Source organism: Mobula birostris, chromosome 19 (assembly GCF_030028105.1).
Source record: "Mobula birostris isolate sMobBir1 chromosome 19, sMobBir1.hap1, whole genome shotgun sequence".
NCBI classification, from domain to species: domain Eukaryota; kingdom Metazoa; phylum Chordata; class Chondrichthyes; order Myliobatiformes; family Myliobatidae; genus Mobula; species Mobula birostris.
The window spans coordinates 6,345,209-6,362,368 of record NC_092388.1 but is presented as its reverse complement, the minus strand read 5'-3'; the positions used below and the strand labels follow the sequence as shown (position 1 = coordinate 6,362,368).

The 17,160-nt window shown below is 39.1% G+C and overlaps 1 protein-coding gene across 4 annotated transcripts in view; it reads left to right on the top strand.

Moving 5' to 3' along the window:
* The window catches only part of LOC140212416 (sodium bicarbonate cotransporter 3-like), a 145,476-nt gene that overhangs the window by 85,728 nt on the left and 42,588 nt on the right, over window positions 1-17,160 (top strand). For all 4 annotated transcript variants that reach the window (XM_072283178.1, XM_072283176.1, XM_072283177.1 and 1 more), the window contains 5 exons: window positions 1,479-1,566; window positions 3,802-3,948; window positions 5,463-5,566; window positions 9,861-10,035; window positions 13,505-13,638. In XM_072283178.1, coding sequence (XP_072139279.1) covers window positions 1,479-1,566; window positions 3,802-3,948; window positions 5,463-5,566; window positions 9,861-10,035; window positions 13,505-13,638 — 648 coding nt within the window. The remainder of the gene's footprint in view (window positions 1-1,478; window positions 1,567-3,801; window positions 3,949-5,462; window positions 5,567-9,860; window positions 10,036-13,504; window positions 13,639-17,160) is intronic.

Genomic DNA, 17,160 nt, shown 5'->3' with positions numbered 1-17,160 from the left:
GCCCTTTCACTGTTTGCGGCAATAATTTAACACAATTTCCCTCAGGAAAGGTATTTTTAGTGATCTTTTTGGTTGGATTTCTTAGCTTTTTCACTACTGGGAAGCTGTTGCACATGTTCGGTTGCACCATCTTAACCGATATCCTCACCTTTGCATATCCCACCTGACCAACATATCATCACTATCAGAGGTGACCCTTGTTCCACTGTTTTGATTTGAAATGTGATCTTCAGGTCAAGATTGAACTTTATTAAGCTGTGCCCCTTACCAATGTTCTGTATTCCTTTCAGTCTGATCTTATGTACATTTCTTCTTTGAATTCACTGATGTTATTTCCCTAATCAATTTCTGTGGCTAAGCTTTCACTTGCTACTCCAGTTATCTCAAAGTTCAAAATAAATTTATTATCAAAGCATGTATATACCACCCTGAGGTTCATCTCCTTTCTTCTTAGCTTCTACCTTGATCTGATTATACTTCAGTGAAGCACAGTGGGATTTTTATTTCCTTTTTAAATCTATGATGTAAATATAGAAATGCTGTTCCATCTCTTCTTATAAGCTGTATTTAAGTAAACTTGCTGTGTAACATTGGAGTTCACGATCCATTTATTGCTAAGAAAAGGATTTGTGATGAATGTGGGCTATGTTGTTCCAGATGCCCTTGGGTTTTATTTTGAATAAAGGACAGTAGTTTGATACTTCAAATGTTTGTGTGACAATTGAGTTTGTTTTCATTAACCTCAAGGTGTAGTAAGTCCAAAACTACCAGTACTCAAGTTTGTGAAATGTTTCTGATGGACAGAGACTCTTTAAATGTCAAATCCTATATCGGACTTGTTTCATGATTATCTGCAATTCCTCTAAATATTTTTAATGCTTGCTTTAACTTTAAAGATTGGTAAATATTTTGGTTAGATAGATTTGCTTCAATTAATTAATAACATAATAGGAAACTAACTGTTTAAGCAACAAATTATATAGATTTTCTAAGCTAGTTATTTAGCTAAAATCAGCAAAATAAAATGTTTCATGGACTGTTAATAAATCACCCCAACACGAATTTACATAAATAATAGATTTATAATTGTGTGGAGGGAAGAGTATGGAAAGTAAATGTTCTGGGAATAAAATGTCTTACAATAACTTCTTATTTCATTGATATGTGTGTTATTAATTTAATTTATTTTCAAAAATATTGTGGATGAAATAGATTTCAGAGCCAATATATTGCTACTAATACAGTTCACACATGGAGTGTTTTATTAATCCAAAAAATACAGATTATCGCTTCCTTGATATCAGGAATTCGATATACTTGTAGAATGATTTTGTTGATGTTGTAAGTTTTGGTACTTACATTGCCAACTGCAAAAAGTGATGATAGGAATTGGCTTTTGGCTCATTGGTATAAATTTGTTGTGATACCAAGCAAATTGGAATAATTTAATTTCTAACATGTAATTTCCTTCCTTTCAGATTTTTGTTTCTTATGTTGGGACCGTCAGGCAAAGCACAGCAATATCATGAAATTGGTAGATCAATAGCTACCTTAATGACAGATGAGGCAAGTTTACAAGGGAATTACCTCATTATAATAGGCCTTTTGGGTATTTTCAGTCTGCGATGGACTTTAACTAAAATATTGTGAAGCTGAGACCTTGCTTCCTTTCATTACTCTTCAGTTAAGCTAATACTTCATCTATAAAATAAATGTTTATATGAAAAAGATCAGTAAATTTACTTCATTTTAGAAAATATATAAAGTGCAATTGTAAATAAATTCCATTATAATTACTGTGTACTACTGTTACTGTGTACTTTTTTTTCTCCCTCTGCTAGATTATGTATTGCATTGAACTGCTGCTGCTAAGTTAACAAATTTCACGTCACATGCCAGTGATAATAAACCTAATTCTGATTCTGTTTCTAAATTAAATTTACTATACTGGATTCCAGACCTAACCAGTTCCCCTCTACCACCACTCTCCTCCGTCTAGTGGAATTAGTCCTTACTTTTAACAATTTCTCCTTTGGCTCCTCCCACTTCCTCTAAACTAAAGGTGTAGCCATGGGCACCCGTATGGATCCCAGCTATGCCTGCCTTTTCGTTGGCTTTGTGGAACAATCCATATTCCAAGCCTATACTGGTATCTGTCCCCCTCTTTTCTTTCACTACATCGACGACTGCATTGGCCGTGTTTCCTGCACCTGCATGCATGCTGAGCTCGTTGACTTCATCTAACTTTGCCTCCAACTTTCACCCTGCCCTCAAGTTTACCTGGTCCATTTCCGACACCTCCCTCCTCTTTCTTGATCTTTCTATCTCTATATCTGGGGACAGCTTAGCTACTGATGTCTACTATAAGCCTACGGACTCTCACAGCTACCTGGACTATTCCTCTTCCCACCCTGTCATTGCAAAAATGCCATCCCCTTCTCGCAATTCCTCTGTCTCCACTGCATCTGCTCTCAGGATAAGGCTTTTCATTCCAGGACGAAGGAGATGTCTTCCTTTTTTAAAGAGAGAGGCTTCCCTTCCTCCACCATCAACTCTGCTCTCAAAGGTATCTCTCCCATTTCAAGCACATCTGCTCTCACCCCATCCTCCTGCCACCCCAGTAGGAATAGGGTTCCCCTTGTCCTAACCTACCACCCCACCAGCCTCCGGGTCCAACATATAATTCTCTGTATCTTCTGCCACCTCCAATGGGATCCCACCACCAAGCACATCTTTCCCTCCCCCGCCCCCGCTTTCCACAAGGATTGCTCCCTACGCGACTCCCTTGTCCATTTGTCCCCCCCATCCCTCACCACTGATCTCCCTCCTGGCACTTACCCGTGTAAGCGGAACAAGTGCTACACATACCCTTCCACTTCCTCCCTCACCACCATTCAGAGTCCCAGACAGTCCTTTCAGGTGAGGCAACACTTTACCTGTGAGTCGGCTGGGGTGATATACTGCATCTGGCGCTCCCGATGTGGCCTTCTATATATTGGTGAGACCTGACGCTCGCTGAGCAACTATGCTCTGTTCGCCAGAGAAAGCAGGATCTCCCAGTGGCCACACATTTTAATTCCACGTGCCATTCCCATTCTGATATGTCTATCCACGACCTCCTCTGCTGTCAAGATGAAGCCACACTCAGGTTGGAGGAACAACACCTTATATTCCGTCTGGGTAGCCTCCAACCTGATGGCATGAACATTGACTTCTCTAACTTCTGCTAATGCCCCACCTCCCCCTCGTACCCCATCCGTTATTTATTTATATACACACATTCTTTCTCTCACTCTCCTTTTTCTCCCTTTGTCCTTCTGACTATACCCCTTGCCCATCCTCTGGGTTTTTCCCCCCTCCTCCCTGGGCCTCCTGTCCCATGATCCTCTCGTATCCCTTTTGCCAATCACCTGTCCAGCTCTTGGCTCCATCCCTCCCCCTCCTGTCTTCTCCTATCATTTTGGTTCTCTCCCTCCCCCTCCCAATTTCAAATCTCTTACTAGCTCTTCCTTCAGTTAGTCCTGACGAAGGGTCTCAGCCCGAAACATCGACTGTACCTCTTCCTATAGATGCTGCCTGGCCTGCTGCGTTCACCAGCATTTTGTGTGTGTTGCTTGAATTTCCAGCATCTGCAGATTTCCTCGTGTGTGCTATACCGTAAACTATCTTTGAAACCTTAAACAATTAAGATAACTTAGCTTTAAAACTGCAATTGTTGAAAGAACATGGTCATCTTACTGGATCTGTACTTAAATGAAGTAGATAATGAATGTGTTTTTATATATGTATTCCTATCCAAAGATTTTCCACGATGTTGCCTATAAAGCAAAGGATCGTACTGACCTGCTGGCAGGAATAGATGAATTTTTAGATCAAGTTACTGTACTCCCCCCGGGTGAGTGGGATCCTTCAATACGAATTGAACCACCAAAATGTGTCCCATCTCAGGTGAGAATCATAATTACAGTCTCAGAAATACAATAAGATAAAGAAGATAATAATAAAAATACAATAAATATAAATACATAAGATAGCCTATATACGTTGATTGAATATACTAGTGTGTATACATTCATTGTGTACTGTGCATAAAGTGACAGCAGGTACAGGTACACGAGATTCAAGATTGTTTAATGTCATTTCTAGTACACGTGTAAAGGAGAACAAAATAATTGTTACTTCGGATCGGATGCAGCACAAAAAAACACAATAAGATAAAGAACACAAAAAATAATAAATATAAATACGTTTGTACATAAGATAGCTTATATAGATAGTTTGATTGTATGTTCATAAAGTGATGCTAGGCACAGGTAACTGATGGAAAATGTTAAAGTACTGGTGGTTGGGGGTGTGGAGGGGTCCATTAGTGGGTGAAGATGTTGATCATTTCTCCAGGTTCAGGGTTTCAGCTCAGGGTGAACCCTGACTGGTAAAACAGAATTGTTACAGAAACAGCAATGAAGAACCCTTCTACATCTGATTATGACTGTATTCCTGAGTCTCCACCTGGGACTTGTGGGGCTTGCAGTGAAAACTGAAAGGAAGCTACTGGTATGATGAAAGAAGCCCTGAACACCATCGAGGTGGATGACCTTCATTGCTGCCCAATGCCAGTGGTATAACGGGCAGTAATAACACACTGCTTGGGAAAAGTAAGGATCCAGAATAACAATTATTTTGTTCTCCTTCACACTTTTGTACTGGAAATTACATCGCCTAATCAAAATTCAAGATTGTTTAGCTTAACTCACCATCAAAAATGGTGGATTTTGGTTAATTAAAATGCATTTTTCCATTCTTGATAATTGATTGGATATTCATTTACACTTGCCCGCACACTTGCCCATATTCATAACGGCAGCAGTTTGAAGAATAACAAACAGACTCCTTTTGAGGAAAAAATTGCCTCTTTTTCTGAAACAATATTTTGTTCACCCTCCCTCAATCAATGTTCAATAGCTGTTCTGCTTATGTTATCCCTGTTCCGTTTGGTTCAAAGTTACACATATTGGGGCTATCAATTACTTTAGCTTTAGACAATACTTCCTTTCTATACTTTTGAAAATGTAATTTAATTTTGCATTTCTAGTTTTAGAGTCATAGAACAATACATCGCTGAAACCGGCACTTCAGCTCATCTAGTCCATGTCGAGCTATTAATCTGCCTAGTCCCATTGATCTGCTCCCAGACCATAACCCTACGAACACCTCCCAATCATATACTTATCCAAATTTCTCTTAAGTGCTGAAATCAAACCCAAATCAATCACTTCCACCGGCAGATAGTTCCACACTGTCATTGCCGCCTGAGTGAAGAAGATCCCCTCAAGTTACCTTTAAACTTTTCACCTTTCACCCTTAACAAATGAGCTCTAGTTCTAGTAAGATCAGAAAAAAAAAGGCAAATGAAATGCTGCAGCTCATTTGTTAAATTACTTCTGTTTCATACATTTGAAAAGGAAAAGCGTAAATTCCCTCCCGTTCCGAATTGTTCAACGGTTACCAATGGAGCCCCAAATCACGAAGAACATCATACTGGGCCAGAACTAGAGCGTACTGGAAGGTTTGTTTTACATATTAATTACTATGGAAGTAATTGTTACCTGTGAAATTAGTCATAAATTAGCGCATATAAGCTGAATGATGTTAGTAGAGTAAAGAATGAAATAGCAGTAATATGTTTTAATGCTACCCTTGGCTTTTAATTTTTCTGTGTTTTATATACAATATTTTGAATATGTTTTGACGGACAGGCAGGTTGTAAAAGTTTGAGGAGGGTGAGATTATGGTAATGTTTTGTAAATACAAGCTGAAACAGAAACAGATCGAGTTTCTGTTAGAACATAGAACATAGGCCAGTACAACACAGGAACAGACCCTTTGGCCACAATGTTGTGCCGAACAATTAAAGTAGTAATCAAATGACCAACCTAACTAACCCTCTCTACTGACATGAAGTTCATTTTCCTCACGTGTGCCTATCTAAAGTTTTCTTAAAAGTCTCTAATGTATCTGGTTCTACCACCACCCATGGCAGCACTGAAACACAACAAGTCACCTAGTCAAACAGGGATAATGAGTGGATATATTCTATTTTCAAATTCTGAACTAGGTATATTTCCTATCCAGTCCTGGGGATAAGTCACTCTATAGCAGGGGTTTCCAACGTTTTTTATGCCATGGACCCCTACCATTAACTGAGGAGTCCGTGGACTCGAGGTTAGGAACTCCTGCTTGATCGTATGCTTACTCTCCATATTGCCATTACAATAATTTTGGTGACATTCCTTCCCTCATAAAGTATTACTTCTCCAAGGTTGTTCAGCTATTGTAAATACTGATGCAAAGTAATACCCATTGTATCTAGATGCCCTTATTTTTATTTCAATAGCACTGTTGATAGAGTCAACATTAAACAATCTGATGGAGGAACTCATCGGGTTGGGCAGCATCTTTGTAGATACGGTCCCCAACTTGTTTTATTCCACCTTATTCTCTCAATGGTGAAATGGAGTTGATGTTAACATTCTGTGTCAATTTTATTTCAAATTCCCCCTTTGAAGGTCTTGCTGATTCCAAATGGTTTTTATTGGTCTTTGTATCTCTGCTGCTGACATGAAAGGCATCAGCTTTGTTTCTTTTTCTTTTGTTTTATTCTTTCTTTATCCAATAAAACGTGTTTGTGCAAATTTCTTTTAAGTCAAGCGGAAGTCTTGCTCCTCTGGAGTATAAACTGGTTTCATGTCTTAGTCAATTCTTTGAATATCATCAGTCAGTTTTAGTTTCTCTGCATTTCTGTCTGTTGATCACTACCTTTAACTATGTGGTAAATGAGCATTCATGCATTTTTGGCAGCTAGGTAAATCTGACTCGTGTTAATTATGAACACATGGAGGGGAGGGGCCAGGGTCTAAGAGGAATAAGCAGTCGATGTTTTGGGCCTAGACCCAACATTGTTGGCATGGACTTGGGCCAGAGGGTCTGTATCTGCGACTCAAATCAAATAGAGTCATCGAATCTGTATCTGTGACTTGAGACAAATACGGCCTGCCCTCTTCTTGATCCTGGGTTACATTGTTGCAGAAAATGCCAGACACTCATTACTAAAAACACTGTAGGAAGCCACCACAGTTTTTGAAGTCCTCCATCAGTGACAGTGGTTGCTTCTTCCCCTTTCCATTAGCACGCTTTACCTGCTATCTTTCCCATAAACACAAGAGATTCTGAAGATGTTGGAAATCTTGAGTAACCCACACACACACACACACACACACACACACACACACAGAATGTTGGAGGAACTCAGCCAGTCAGGCAGCTTCTGTGGAAGGGAATAAACAGTCAACATTTTGGGTGGAGGCCCTTCATCAGGACTGGAAAGTAAGGGAGCAGAAGCCAGAATAAGAAGGTGGAACATCCCTCTCCCCCACCCACCCACCCAACCTTCTCCCTCACCTCGTCTCACCTATCATCTGCCAGCTTGTACTCCTTCCCCTCCCCCATCTTATCCTTGCTTCTGCTCTCTTCCTTTTCGGTCCTGATGAAGGGTCTCAGCCGTGAAACGTTGACTGTTTATTCCCCTCCAACGATGCTGCCTGACTTGCTGAGTTCCTCCAGCATTTGTGTATGAACTGGATTTCCAGCGTCTGTGCCACCTCTTGTGTTTATGATATCCTTTCACGGGATGTTTTTTCTCAGTCACTTGCTTTTGTGTAGCCGTTATCAAGACTACATTGTGCTCAGAGCAAACAGTTTTTAAATAGCGTCGGTTGCGCGTGCTTGTGTTTAAAAAGTAGTGATTATTGTCACTGATAGTTGGTGAGAAATAAGCAGTAAGACAATTCAAAACTGTTTTGCTCACTGTGTTTTCAAGCATTCAGGCTTGGAGATGCCAGAAACATTCAGGACTAAAAATGAAACTATGTTTACTACTTCAGCACGGTTACTGGGTTAAATTTCGAGAGTCACAAGATAATGTTGCAGCTCTATAAAACCCTGTTATACCAGACTTGGAATATTGTGTTCATTTCTGGTCATTTCATTATAGGAAGGATGTGGAAGCTTTAGAGAGGGTGCAGAAGAGATTTTGAATTGAATTGAATTGACTTTATTTCTTACATCCTTCACATACATGAGGAGTAAAAATCTTTACATTTTCTCTCCGTCTAAATGTGCCATATGCAATCATAGTAATTTATAATAATTTATAATAAATAGAACAGTTAATGTAACTTAGATTTACCAGGATGGTGCCTGGATGATAGAGCATGTCTTATTAAGATAGTTTGAGCAAGCTTGGGCTTTTCTCTTTTAAGCGAAGGAGGATGAGAGGTGACTTGATATAGGTGTACAGGATGACAGGGAAAAGACAGAGTGGATAACCAGGGACTTTTTTGAAGGGTGGAAATGGCTATACAAAGGGGCATAATTTTAAGATGATCGGAGGAAAGTGTAGTGGAGTTGCCAGAGGTAAGGTCTTTACGTAGAGTGTGGTGCGTGTGTGGAGTGCTCTGCCTATCAAAGTGTTTCTTAAATGTCCCTAATGTATCTGTGGTAGAAGCAGATACATTAGGGACATTTAAGAAACTCTTTGATAGGCACGTGTATTGTAGTAAAATGGGCTATGTGGGAGGGAAGGGTTAGATTGATCATTGAATAGATTTAAAGGTTGGCACAACATTGTGGATCTAAGGGCCTGTACTGTGCTGTAATGTTCATGTTCTATGTAAACTAATTTAACTATCTTACTAACAAATGAAAATCTGCAAATCTGTAATCCACTTATTACACTCAAAATGCTGGAGGAACTCAGGCAGCATCTATGGAAAAGAGTAAACAGTCAATGTTTCAGGCCGAGACCCCTCATCAGAAAAAGATGAGGTCAGATTTGGAATGTGCGGGGAGGGGAGGAAGAAATCCAAGGTAGTAGGTGATAGGTGAAACTGGGGATGGGGGGACTGATGAAGTAAAGAGCTGGGAAGTTGATTGGTAAAAGAGATAAAGGGCTGGAGAAGGGGGAATCTGGTAGGAGAGAACAGAAGACCGTGGACGAAAGGGAAGAAGGAGGAGCACCAGAGGGAGGTGATGGGCAGGTAAGGAAATAAGGTGAGGGAGCAAAATGGGAATGGTGAGGGAGGGGGCATTACTGGATGTTCAGAAAATCAATGTTCATACCATCAGGTTGGAGGCTACCCAGACGAAATATAAGGTGTTGCTCCTCCAACCTGAGTGTGGCCTCATCGTGACAGTAGAAGGTGGCCATGGACTGACATTTTGGAAAGAGAGTGGGAAGTGGAATTAAAATGGTGGCCACTGGGAGGTCCCACTTTTCCTGGCAGAGTACAGGTGCTTAGTGAAACAGTTTCTCAGTCTACGTCAGGTCTCACACTGGGAGCAGCGGATACAGTAAGTGACCCCAGCAATCTCAGAGGTAAAGTGTTGCCTCTCCTGGAAGGACAGTTTGGGACCCTGAACGGTAGTGAGGGAGGAGGTGTAGTAGCACTTTTTCTGCTTGCAAGATAAATGCCAAGAGGGAGATCAGTGGGGAGGGATGAATGGACAAGTCGCGTAGGGGGCAATCCCTTTGGAAAGCAGAAAGCTGGGGGCTGAGGCGGCCCTATACCCAGATTGCCTGGCATGCTGAGTTGCTGCAGCATTTTGTATGTGTTGCTTTAACTATAACTTAAATTAGCCTTTTGCTTCGTTAGTAGTTTGCTTCGTTGAGTAGTGATTGAGCTTACAAAAATCTTTGTCCGAGATTGAGATAATAAATGTTTGTTTCTGCAGATTATTATGTGCATTTAAAGTAAGTTGTTGAATTCTTAAGTTTTGTATAAACTTCCTAATTTGCTTCACAGGATCTTTGGTGGCTTAATCCGCGATATCAAAAGGAAGTGGCCGTTTTACCTGAGTGACTTCAAGGATGCAATTAGTTTGCAGTGCCTAGCTTCCATTCTATTCCTTTATTGTGCTTGTATGTCTCCTGTCATCACTTTTGGCGGATTGCTTGGGGAAGCAACAGAAAATAGAATAGTACGTATTTGAGTCATTCTTTTTCTTATTTCTAGCCCTGTGTCCTGTTTATGGCAAACAATTGAATTTTGTTTGGAAAACTACCTTTTTGTAGGGTCTTACCAATTAATCATTTATTTGTATTTTGGAAGGAATATGAAAACAAGTATTTATTCACCACATACATGTATTAGGAATTTACTGTGGTGTGTTGATCAGGGCACGACATACAACAAAAAACAACATTCAATAAACAATTATATGAAAATGAAGTTGTATGTTAAAATACGGATATGGAATAAAATGTACAAAATACATAAATACCAGCATCTATTTACAATATAAACAACGTTATAAAAATGATTTAAAATGTTTACAGTGCAGTGACAGGGGTAATTGCCAGAGGGTGGTGGGATGGGTTAATTAGAATGGTTGATCAGATTAACTGTCTGGGGTAATAAGCTTTTAAGATGGTGTGAAGTTTTTGTTTTAATTGCTCTGTTGTACTTTTCACAAGGGAGCTTTTGGAAAAGGCAAAGCAACACACACAAAATGCTGGAGGAACTTAGCAGGTCAGGAACATCGATGGAAGTTAACAAACAGTTGATATTTCAAGCTGAGGCCCTTCTTCAGAACTCTTCTTGGCCTGAAATGTCAACCGTTCATTCATTTTTATGGATGCCGCCTGTCCTGTTGAATTCTTCCAGCATTTTACATGCGTTGCTTTGGATTTTCAGCATCTGCAGAATTTCTCATATTTTGGAAACAAAAAGTGCTGAGTGGATAGTGTCCACAATGGTATTTCCTGCCCAATTCCTTTATCCTGGACATACAGAAGTCCTGCAGTGATGGTGGATTGCTGGCCTGACAGTTCACTGTAGCCTTCGTATATTGTGAGAGGATGCTGCACCAAGCAAGATAGTAATGGCTGATGTGGGTAGGATGCTCTCTGTGAACACAGAGTAGAATTGTACCAGTATGTTCTGGGGAATGTGGAATTTTACCAACTAAATGGGGGTAAGGCATTCTCCCTGAGTGACCAAACAACCTGCCAGGAATTGACTGGCCTGGTTCTGTTGCTGTTAAAAGTGAAGACATGTAAACTAGCTTTGAGACAACGTTGACACGAGGAAATCTGCAGATGCTGGAAATTCAAGCAACACACACAAAAAGTGCTGGTGAACACAGCAGGCAGGCACACTCAGGTTGGAGGAACAGCACCTTATATTCCGTCTGGGTAGCCTCCAACCTGATGACATGAATATTGATCTCTAACCTGTTAATGCCCCTCCTCCCCTTTACACCCCATCCCTTATTTGTTCATTTAATATTTTTTTAAATAGTTTTATTTTCCCCCTTTTTTTCTCTCTCTCTCTTTTTTTCTCCCTCTGTCCCTCTCACTATAACTCCTTGCCTACTGTCCACCCTCTGGGCTCCCCTTCCCCCTTCTCTTTCTCCCCAGGCTTCCCGTCCCATGATCCTCCCCCTTCTCCACGCAACACCCATCAAAGTTGCTGGTGAACGCAGCAGGCCAGGCAGCATCTCTAGGAAGAGGTACAGTCAACGTTTCAGGCCGAGACCCTTCGTCAGGACCCTTCGTTAGTCCTGATGAAGGGTCTCGGCCGGAAACGTCGAGTGCACCCCTTAGATGCTGCCTGGCCTGCTGCGTTCACCAGCAACTTTTATGTGTGTTGTTTGAGACAACATTACCGTTTTTGTAACACACAATTTGTAGTCTGTGCTTCAATATATTAATTATGGTATATTGCTGCTCAGACACAACAGTTTTGAAATGGTGTGGAATTTTGACCAGAAACCTAAAATTGCCAAGCATTTTTAAATATGATAGACTTTTGGTGTAGCTCAAATTCTGAATGACCTGAGCAAATTGACCATGACCTTATAGCGCACTTGTAGCAGAATAACATAATAATAATGTAACAGTTCTCTCATTGTAACTAAAGTATCTTCAAGTTCAGATAATACATGTATCTTCAAGCTATTGAGCAATATAAAAGAAGACCTGGCAAAATTATTTCCTTAAGAGTTTGTGTAAATCTACAACTGGCTTGCTTCTATAAAATCATCTCAAAACATTTTGAGATGCATATTAAAATCACATGGATACCTGGTTTCAACTTGTAATCCATAATATTATGTTGCTAAAAAGTAATAAAAAGAGATGATATTTAAAGGTGAATAGTTTGAATAGAATATTACAATCTTTAAACAATCAGTTTAGAAAGTGTGTAGAAAGAGCATATCTGAAATTTTCTTAAGTTTCAATTTTCTTGTTTATTTATTTATTTATTTATTCATTCATTCATAGCAACAGAAACATAGAAAACCTACAGCACAATACAGGCCCCTTGACCCACAATGCTATGCCGAACATGTACTTACTTAGAAATTAGCCAGCGTTACCCACAGCCCTCTATTTTTCTAAGCTCCACATACCTATCCAGGAGTCTCTTAAAAGACCCTCCGTACAAGAGTCTTTCGTGATCGTGATCTCTGAACAGACACCAAAATGTTAGTGTACAAAGCAGTGGTAATCTTTGTACACTACTTGCTACTTGCAAGTAGCAAGCTACAGGATGACAATGGTTAGAATGGTTAGAAACGTCGACTGTACCTCTTCCTAGAGATGCTGCCTGGCCTGCTGCGTTCACCAGCAACTTTTATGTGTGTTGCTTGAAATTCCAGCATCTGCAGATTTCCTCGTGTTATGGGTAGAATCTTTTGTTTTTTATTGCATTGTGCATCATTAAGTTGTAACAACCAAGCTTTACTCCCAGTATATTAATCTTCAACAATTTGTCTCATCTTGAATATGGTGGGCTTGCAGCATTGAATTAAAATATGTAAAATAAGCTAAAAAGAATCTACAAGTGCAAAATCAGTACAAAGTCAGAAAATGCTGGATATGCTTAACTGACAAGCAATATTCATGAAGAGATAAAAGTAGAGTCTAGCCTCAGGTCAAAGACTTTTCATTAAAGGGAGAAAACAAGTACAAAGTTGTTTTATTTCCAAAACTGAATGGGCGGAGAGAATATTGCAAATTTAATTTATTTTCTCTTCCGTTTCAAACTGTTAAATCAACTGTTCTCTTGACATTTGCACCTATCAGACAAACCATCTTTGCCTCCCCCCCCACATCAAATTAAAGCATCTTTTTTCAGTTCTCATTAACTTGAAATGTTAATGAGAACTGAAAACATGTTTCTATCAACATGGATGCTGCCTCATCTGGCGACTTCTACATTTCTGCTTTTGTTAAAAGTCCCTACCAAAAAAAGAGTGTTAAAGCAATTATTCAGTGTTCACTGATGCACAATATTTTAAAATCTCTCTAATTTACCCATAAATCATGGGAGCAGAAACCTTGCTTCTGCTTACCAATGAGGTTGAGGTTCCCCACCCTTACCAACCACCCACCCTGTTAAATGTGCAAACACATAATTGTTTATTTTGTTTCTACCTGCAGAGTGCATTGGAATCTCTCTTTGGAGCTTCAATGACAGGAATTGTCTATTCTTTGTTTGCTGGACAGCCGCTGACCATTTTGGGAAGTACAGGACCTGTGCTTGTGTTTGAAAAAATATTATTCAAATTCTGCAAGTAAGATTTTATTTAATATTTTGCTATTTTTGGAAATGAAGTTACCTATAGTACATATTCATTGTGCGTGTGCATGTGGTGTGCTCTTGTTTGCGTCCTTGCCAGAGTTGAGCAGAGCAAAGTGTAAACATAACTTTTGCATTGAGGAGAAAAGTGGAAAGGATGCTAAGATTACTTGGCACTCCTGAGGTTATGGTTGAAGAGGGAGAATTCTTGCTTGTGAGCTTGATGTTTGTGTATTCAAATCCTGCTGCAGAGACTCGAAAACACAAAGCTAAGGTGACTCACAGGAGGGAAGATTTACACTGTTGGAGGTGCCACTGCTCAGATGAGATGTCAAATATAGGCATGATTGCATTCTCCGTCAGATGTGACATATTACAAGGAAACTACATCACAAGGAAGTGGTAAAGTTATTCCTTGTGTCCTGCAGAATAATTATCCCTTAAGCAACACCACTTTAAAAAGTCATATAATTAAGTTATTATTCCTGAGTCCCAATGAAGGGTCTCGGCCTGAAACGTCGATGTTTATTCCCCTCCATTGATGCTGCCTGACATGTGTGAGTTCCTCCAGCATTTTGTGTGTGTGTGTGTTCCTCAGGTTATTGCATTACTGTTTGTAGGATTTTTCTGTGTCCGGATTTGGTGGTGGCTTTACCTACTTTGTTTCAGAAGTATTTATAATCTTTGAGATATCTTGTGTTTATGGAAGGTCTTTGAAATAAAAACAGATATTAATTTAAGAGTACAGTGAGTTAAATTTAAAAAAAAAGATGGATTAGCTTTATTTGTCACATCTACATTGAAATATACAGTGAAATGTGTCATTTGTGTTAAATCAAATCAGCGAGGATTGTGTTAACATAACATTCAACACCAACATAACATGCCTGTTATGTTTTGTAACTTCAAAACATTAAACTATTTCAAAGGAAGATATGGGGGTCTGAAGATGCAGGTCTAACTTTGTGTTTACTTTAAACAAGGCACACACGTGGTAGTGTGATGACATATGCAATTCACATATTAATGCATATAACCTATAATTAATTATTTAAATGAACAAGAATGCTTAATCAAATTACTCAAGTATTACTAAAATATTGAATACATAATAATCTCCTATTGCTTTTCACACCCAAGTCCAATTTATAACAGATCAAAGTATGTTGCCAGAACTTGAGAACCCAAATTATAAGGAAAGTTATTGGGTTCAGGTGCAGGTCGATGGGACTAGCCAAGCTAATAGCTCGGCATGGACTAGATGGGCTGAAGGGTGTGTTTCTGTATTGTATTTTCTATGACTCTATCCGATACTCTATATTAAGATTTGGTGAAGAAGGGAGCAATTGCACTTAAGCACACAATATGTTAACATTTGTTTCCATTTTTAAAGGAATGCTCATTGAATTGCCGAATGTTGCGTCAGTGAAGAGCTGTCAATCATATGACTTAAGTTCAAATTTAATTGTCATTCAACCATACATAGCTATACAGCAAAATGAAACAGTACTGCTCCTGGGCCAAGGTGCAAAATGCAGTACATCTAGTTACACATAACACGTATAGTTAAAATAACACATATGGCATTGGCATGAAGATTGATTGTGCATGGGATGTGGTCCTGCAAGTACAAGCACACAGATGTTCCTTATCTTGCACTGGGTCAGCCACAGATGAAAGCTTTTTTCTTACTTGTAAGATATAGGATGTGCTCATACACATTTCCCTGTAGTCCCCTACCATTTGGATCCAGTAGGACAATAATTAACACCAGAAGTATAACATTATCAGAAGACAGGACAGAGAAAATCGTAGCATAGTCAGTTAATGTTGACCAAGTACACACATTGGTGTGAACCCCAAACCCAATACATCATTACTGAGTTTTAAATCTTACTACTTTTGGTGTCTTCAGACCCATACTGGGAGACAAACAGCTCTCAATCCTCCACTCCAAAAGTACAGAAATTTTCTTTTTTTTTGGTTTTCGAGTAGATTGCTAAATAGGGATCACTTGTAACTCATAATATCATTAGAGATGGCAAAGATGCTGTTAGTATTTAAGTCATCACCGTAGACGTAGAAATTATTTTACGAACACAGACTATCCTTGAATGGAGGCCATGCCTTAAAAAGAAAAGTGCTTCATGAGACCTTCTGATTCTATGTTGAAGTTACTGAGGGTGATAAGTGTTTGCATCACACTGGTAAATTATGAAGTTATTCTAAAAATGCAACAAAAGTGCATGGCCAAATACCGTGGTGGACTGACAATTTACTTTTAAATTGTTGAAGGACTTGCTTTGAGATGCCAAACAACAATCATCAGAGCATGACAGAGTTGATGAGGAGATCTTAAATCTCCCATCAATTGTCTTTTTTGATTTGATACAAATACTAATTAATGGTATGATCTTTTTTCCTTATCTCTGTGGTATAAAATTGTATAAAGAAGTAGATGTTCAGTTCCTGGATAGTTTGAGGACCCTGTTTTCTGTATTGAATATTTCACTTTGAGCTTAGACTCTCAACATTCAAGAACAGTAATATAACATTTGCTGAGATGCTCAGTTATCTAGTTGTGGCCGTCATGAAAATTTTCTGGTCACTGCTTGGGGAGTGAACTTATGGATGGCATCAGAAAATTTTAGCAAGTTGGGGTGGAGGTGAGGGTAAATAAAATATCAGGTATTTGTTGACAGATTGTGATGGTTACAGTGCCTGGCATTGCTCAGTCTGTTCTGGCATTCATTGTTTCTGGCATTGAATTTAAAAGTGACCATTTTCGTATTGCTGTTTGGACATGATACATGGATGGCACGTGGAAGATACCTTAGATCTAATTTCTACTCCACAAGTGTTTAAAAATATATGGCTATTACAGGAGTCTGCTTTCACAACATCATTGGCATAGTTATTTTTGATCTAGATTTATTCAGATCTATATTCAAAAATAGGTGACATTGAACTAAGTTATAATTCTGAACAATCTTATTTGCATCTAAATCAAAGGAAGATCTTGAGAAGTGTCATTTTTTTCTTGATCTTGGTTATCCAAAATCTCTTAAGATTAAAAAGAAACAGCCTAGGTATTCCTATGGGAAGACAAATTTATTGGGTTTCTCCAGTTGCCCTACCAACTACTTACAAGTTTGTTTGAACTAACTTGTATTTAATAACCTGTAACTAACTTGGAGATAGACAGTCCCATAAATATGCAGCAAATATCTTGGTTTTCAAAATGAGCAGTGTTTCTCCTAGTCTTCCGTCATTTCATAAATATAGTGGAAGGGATCACCCTTGTGCAGTTTTGGAGCCAGAATGTGTTTTGTGAAGTGTCAATTTCAATCATTTTTTTTTGTGATGGCATACGTAAAGAGTTGTGGGACCTAAGTTTGAAAATTTTGAACAAGGCCAGTGGATCCTACAGAAGCCACAAGCCACAAAGGAAACAAGATCAGGCTCACTTTAAAACTGATTTTGAAAGTCATTGTGTACAATATTTGTTCTTTCAATA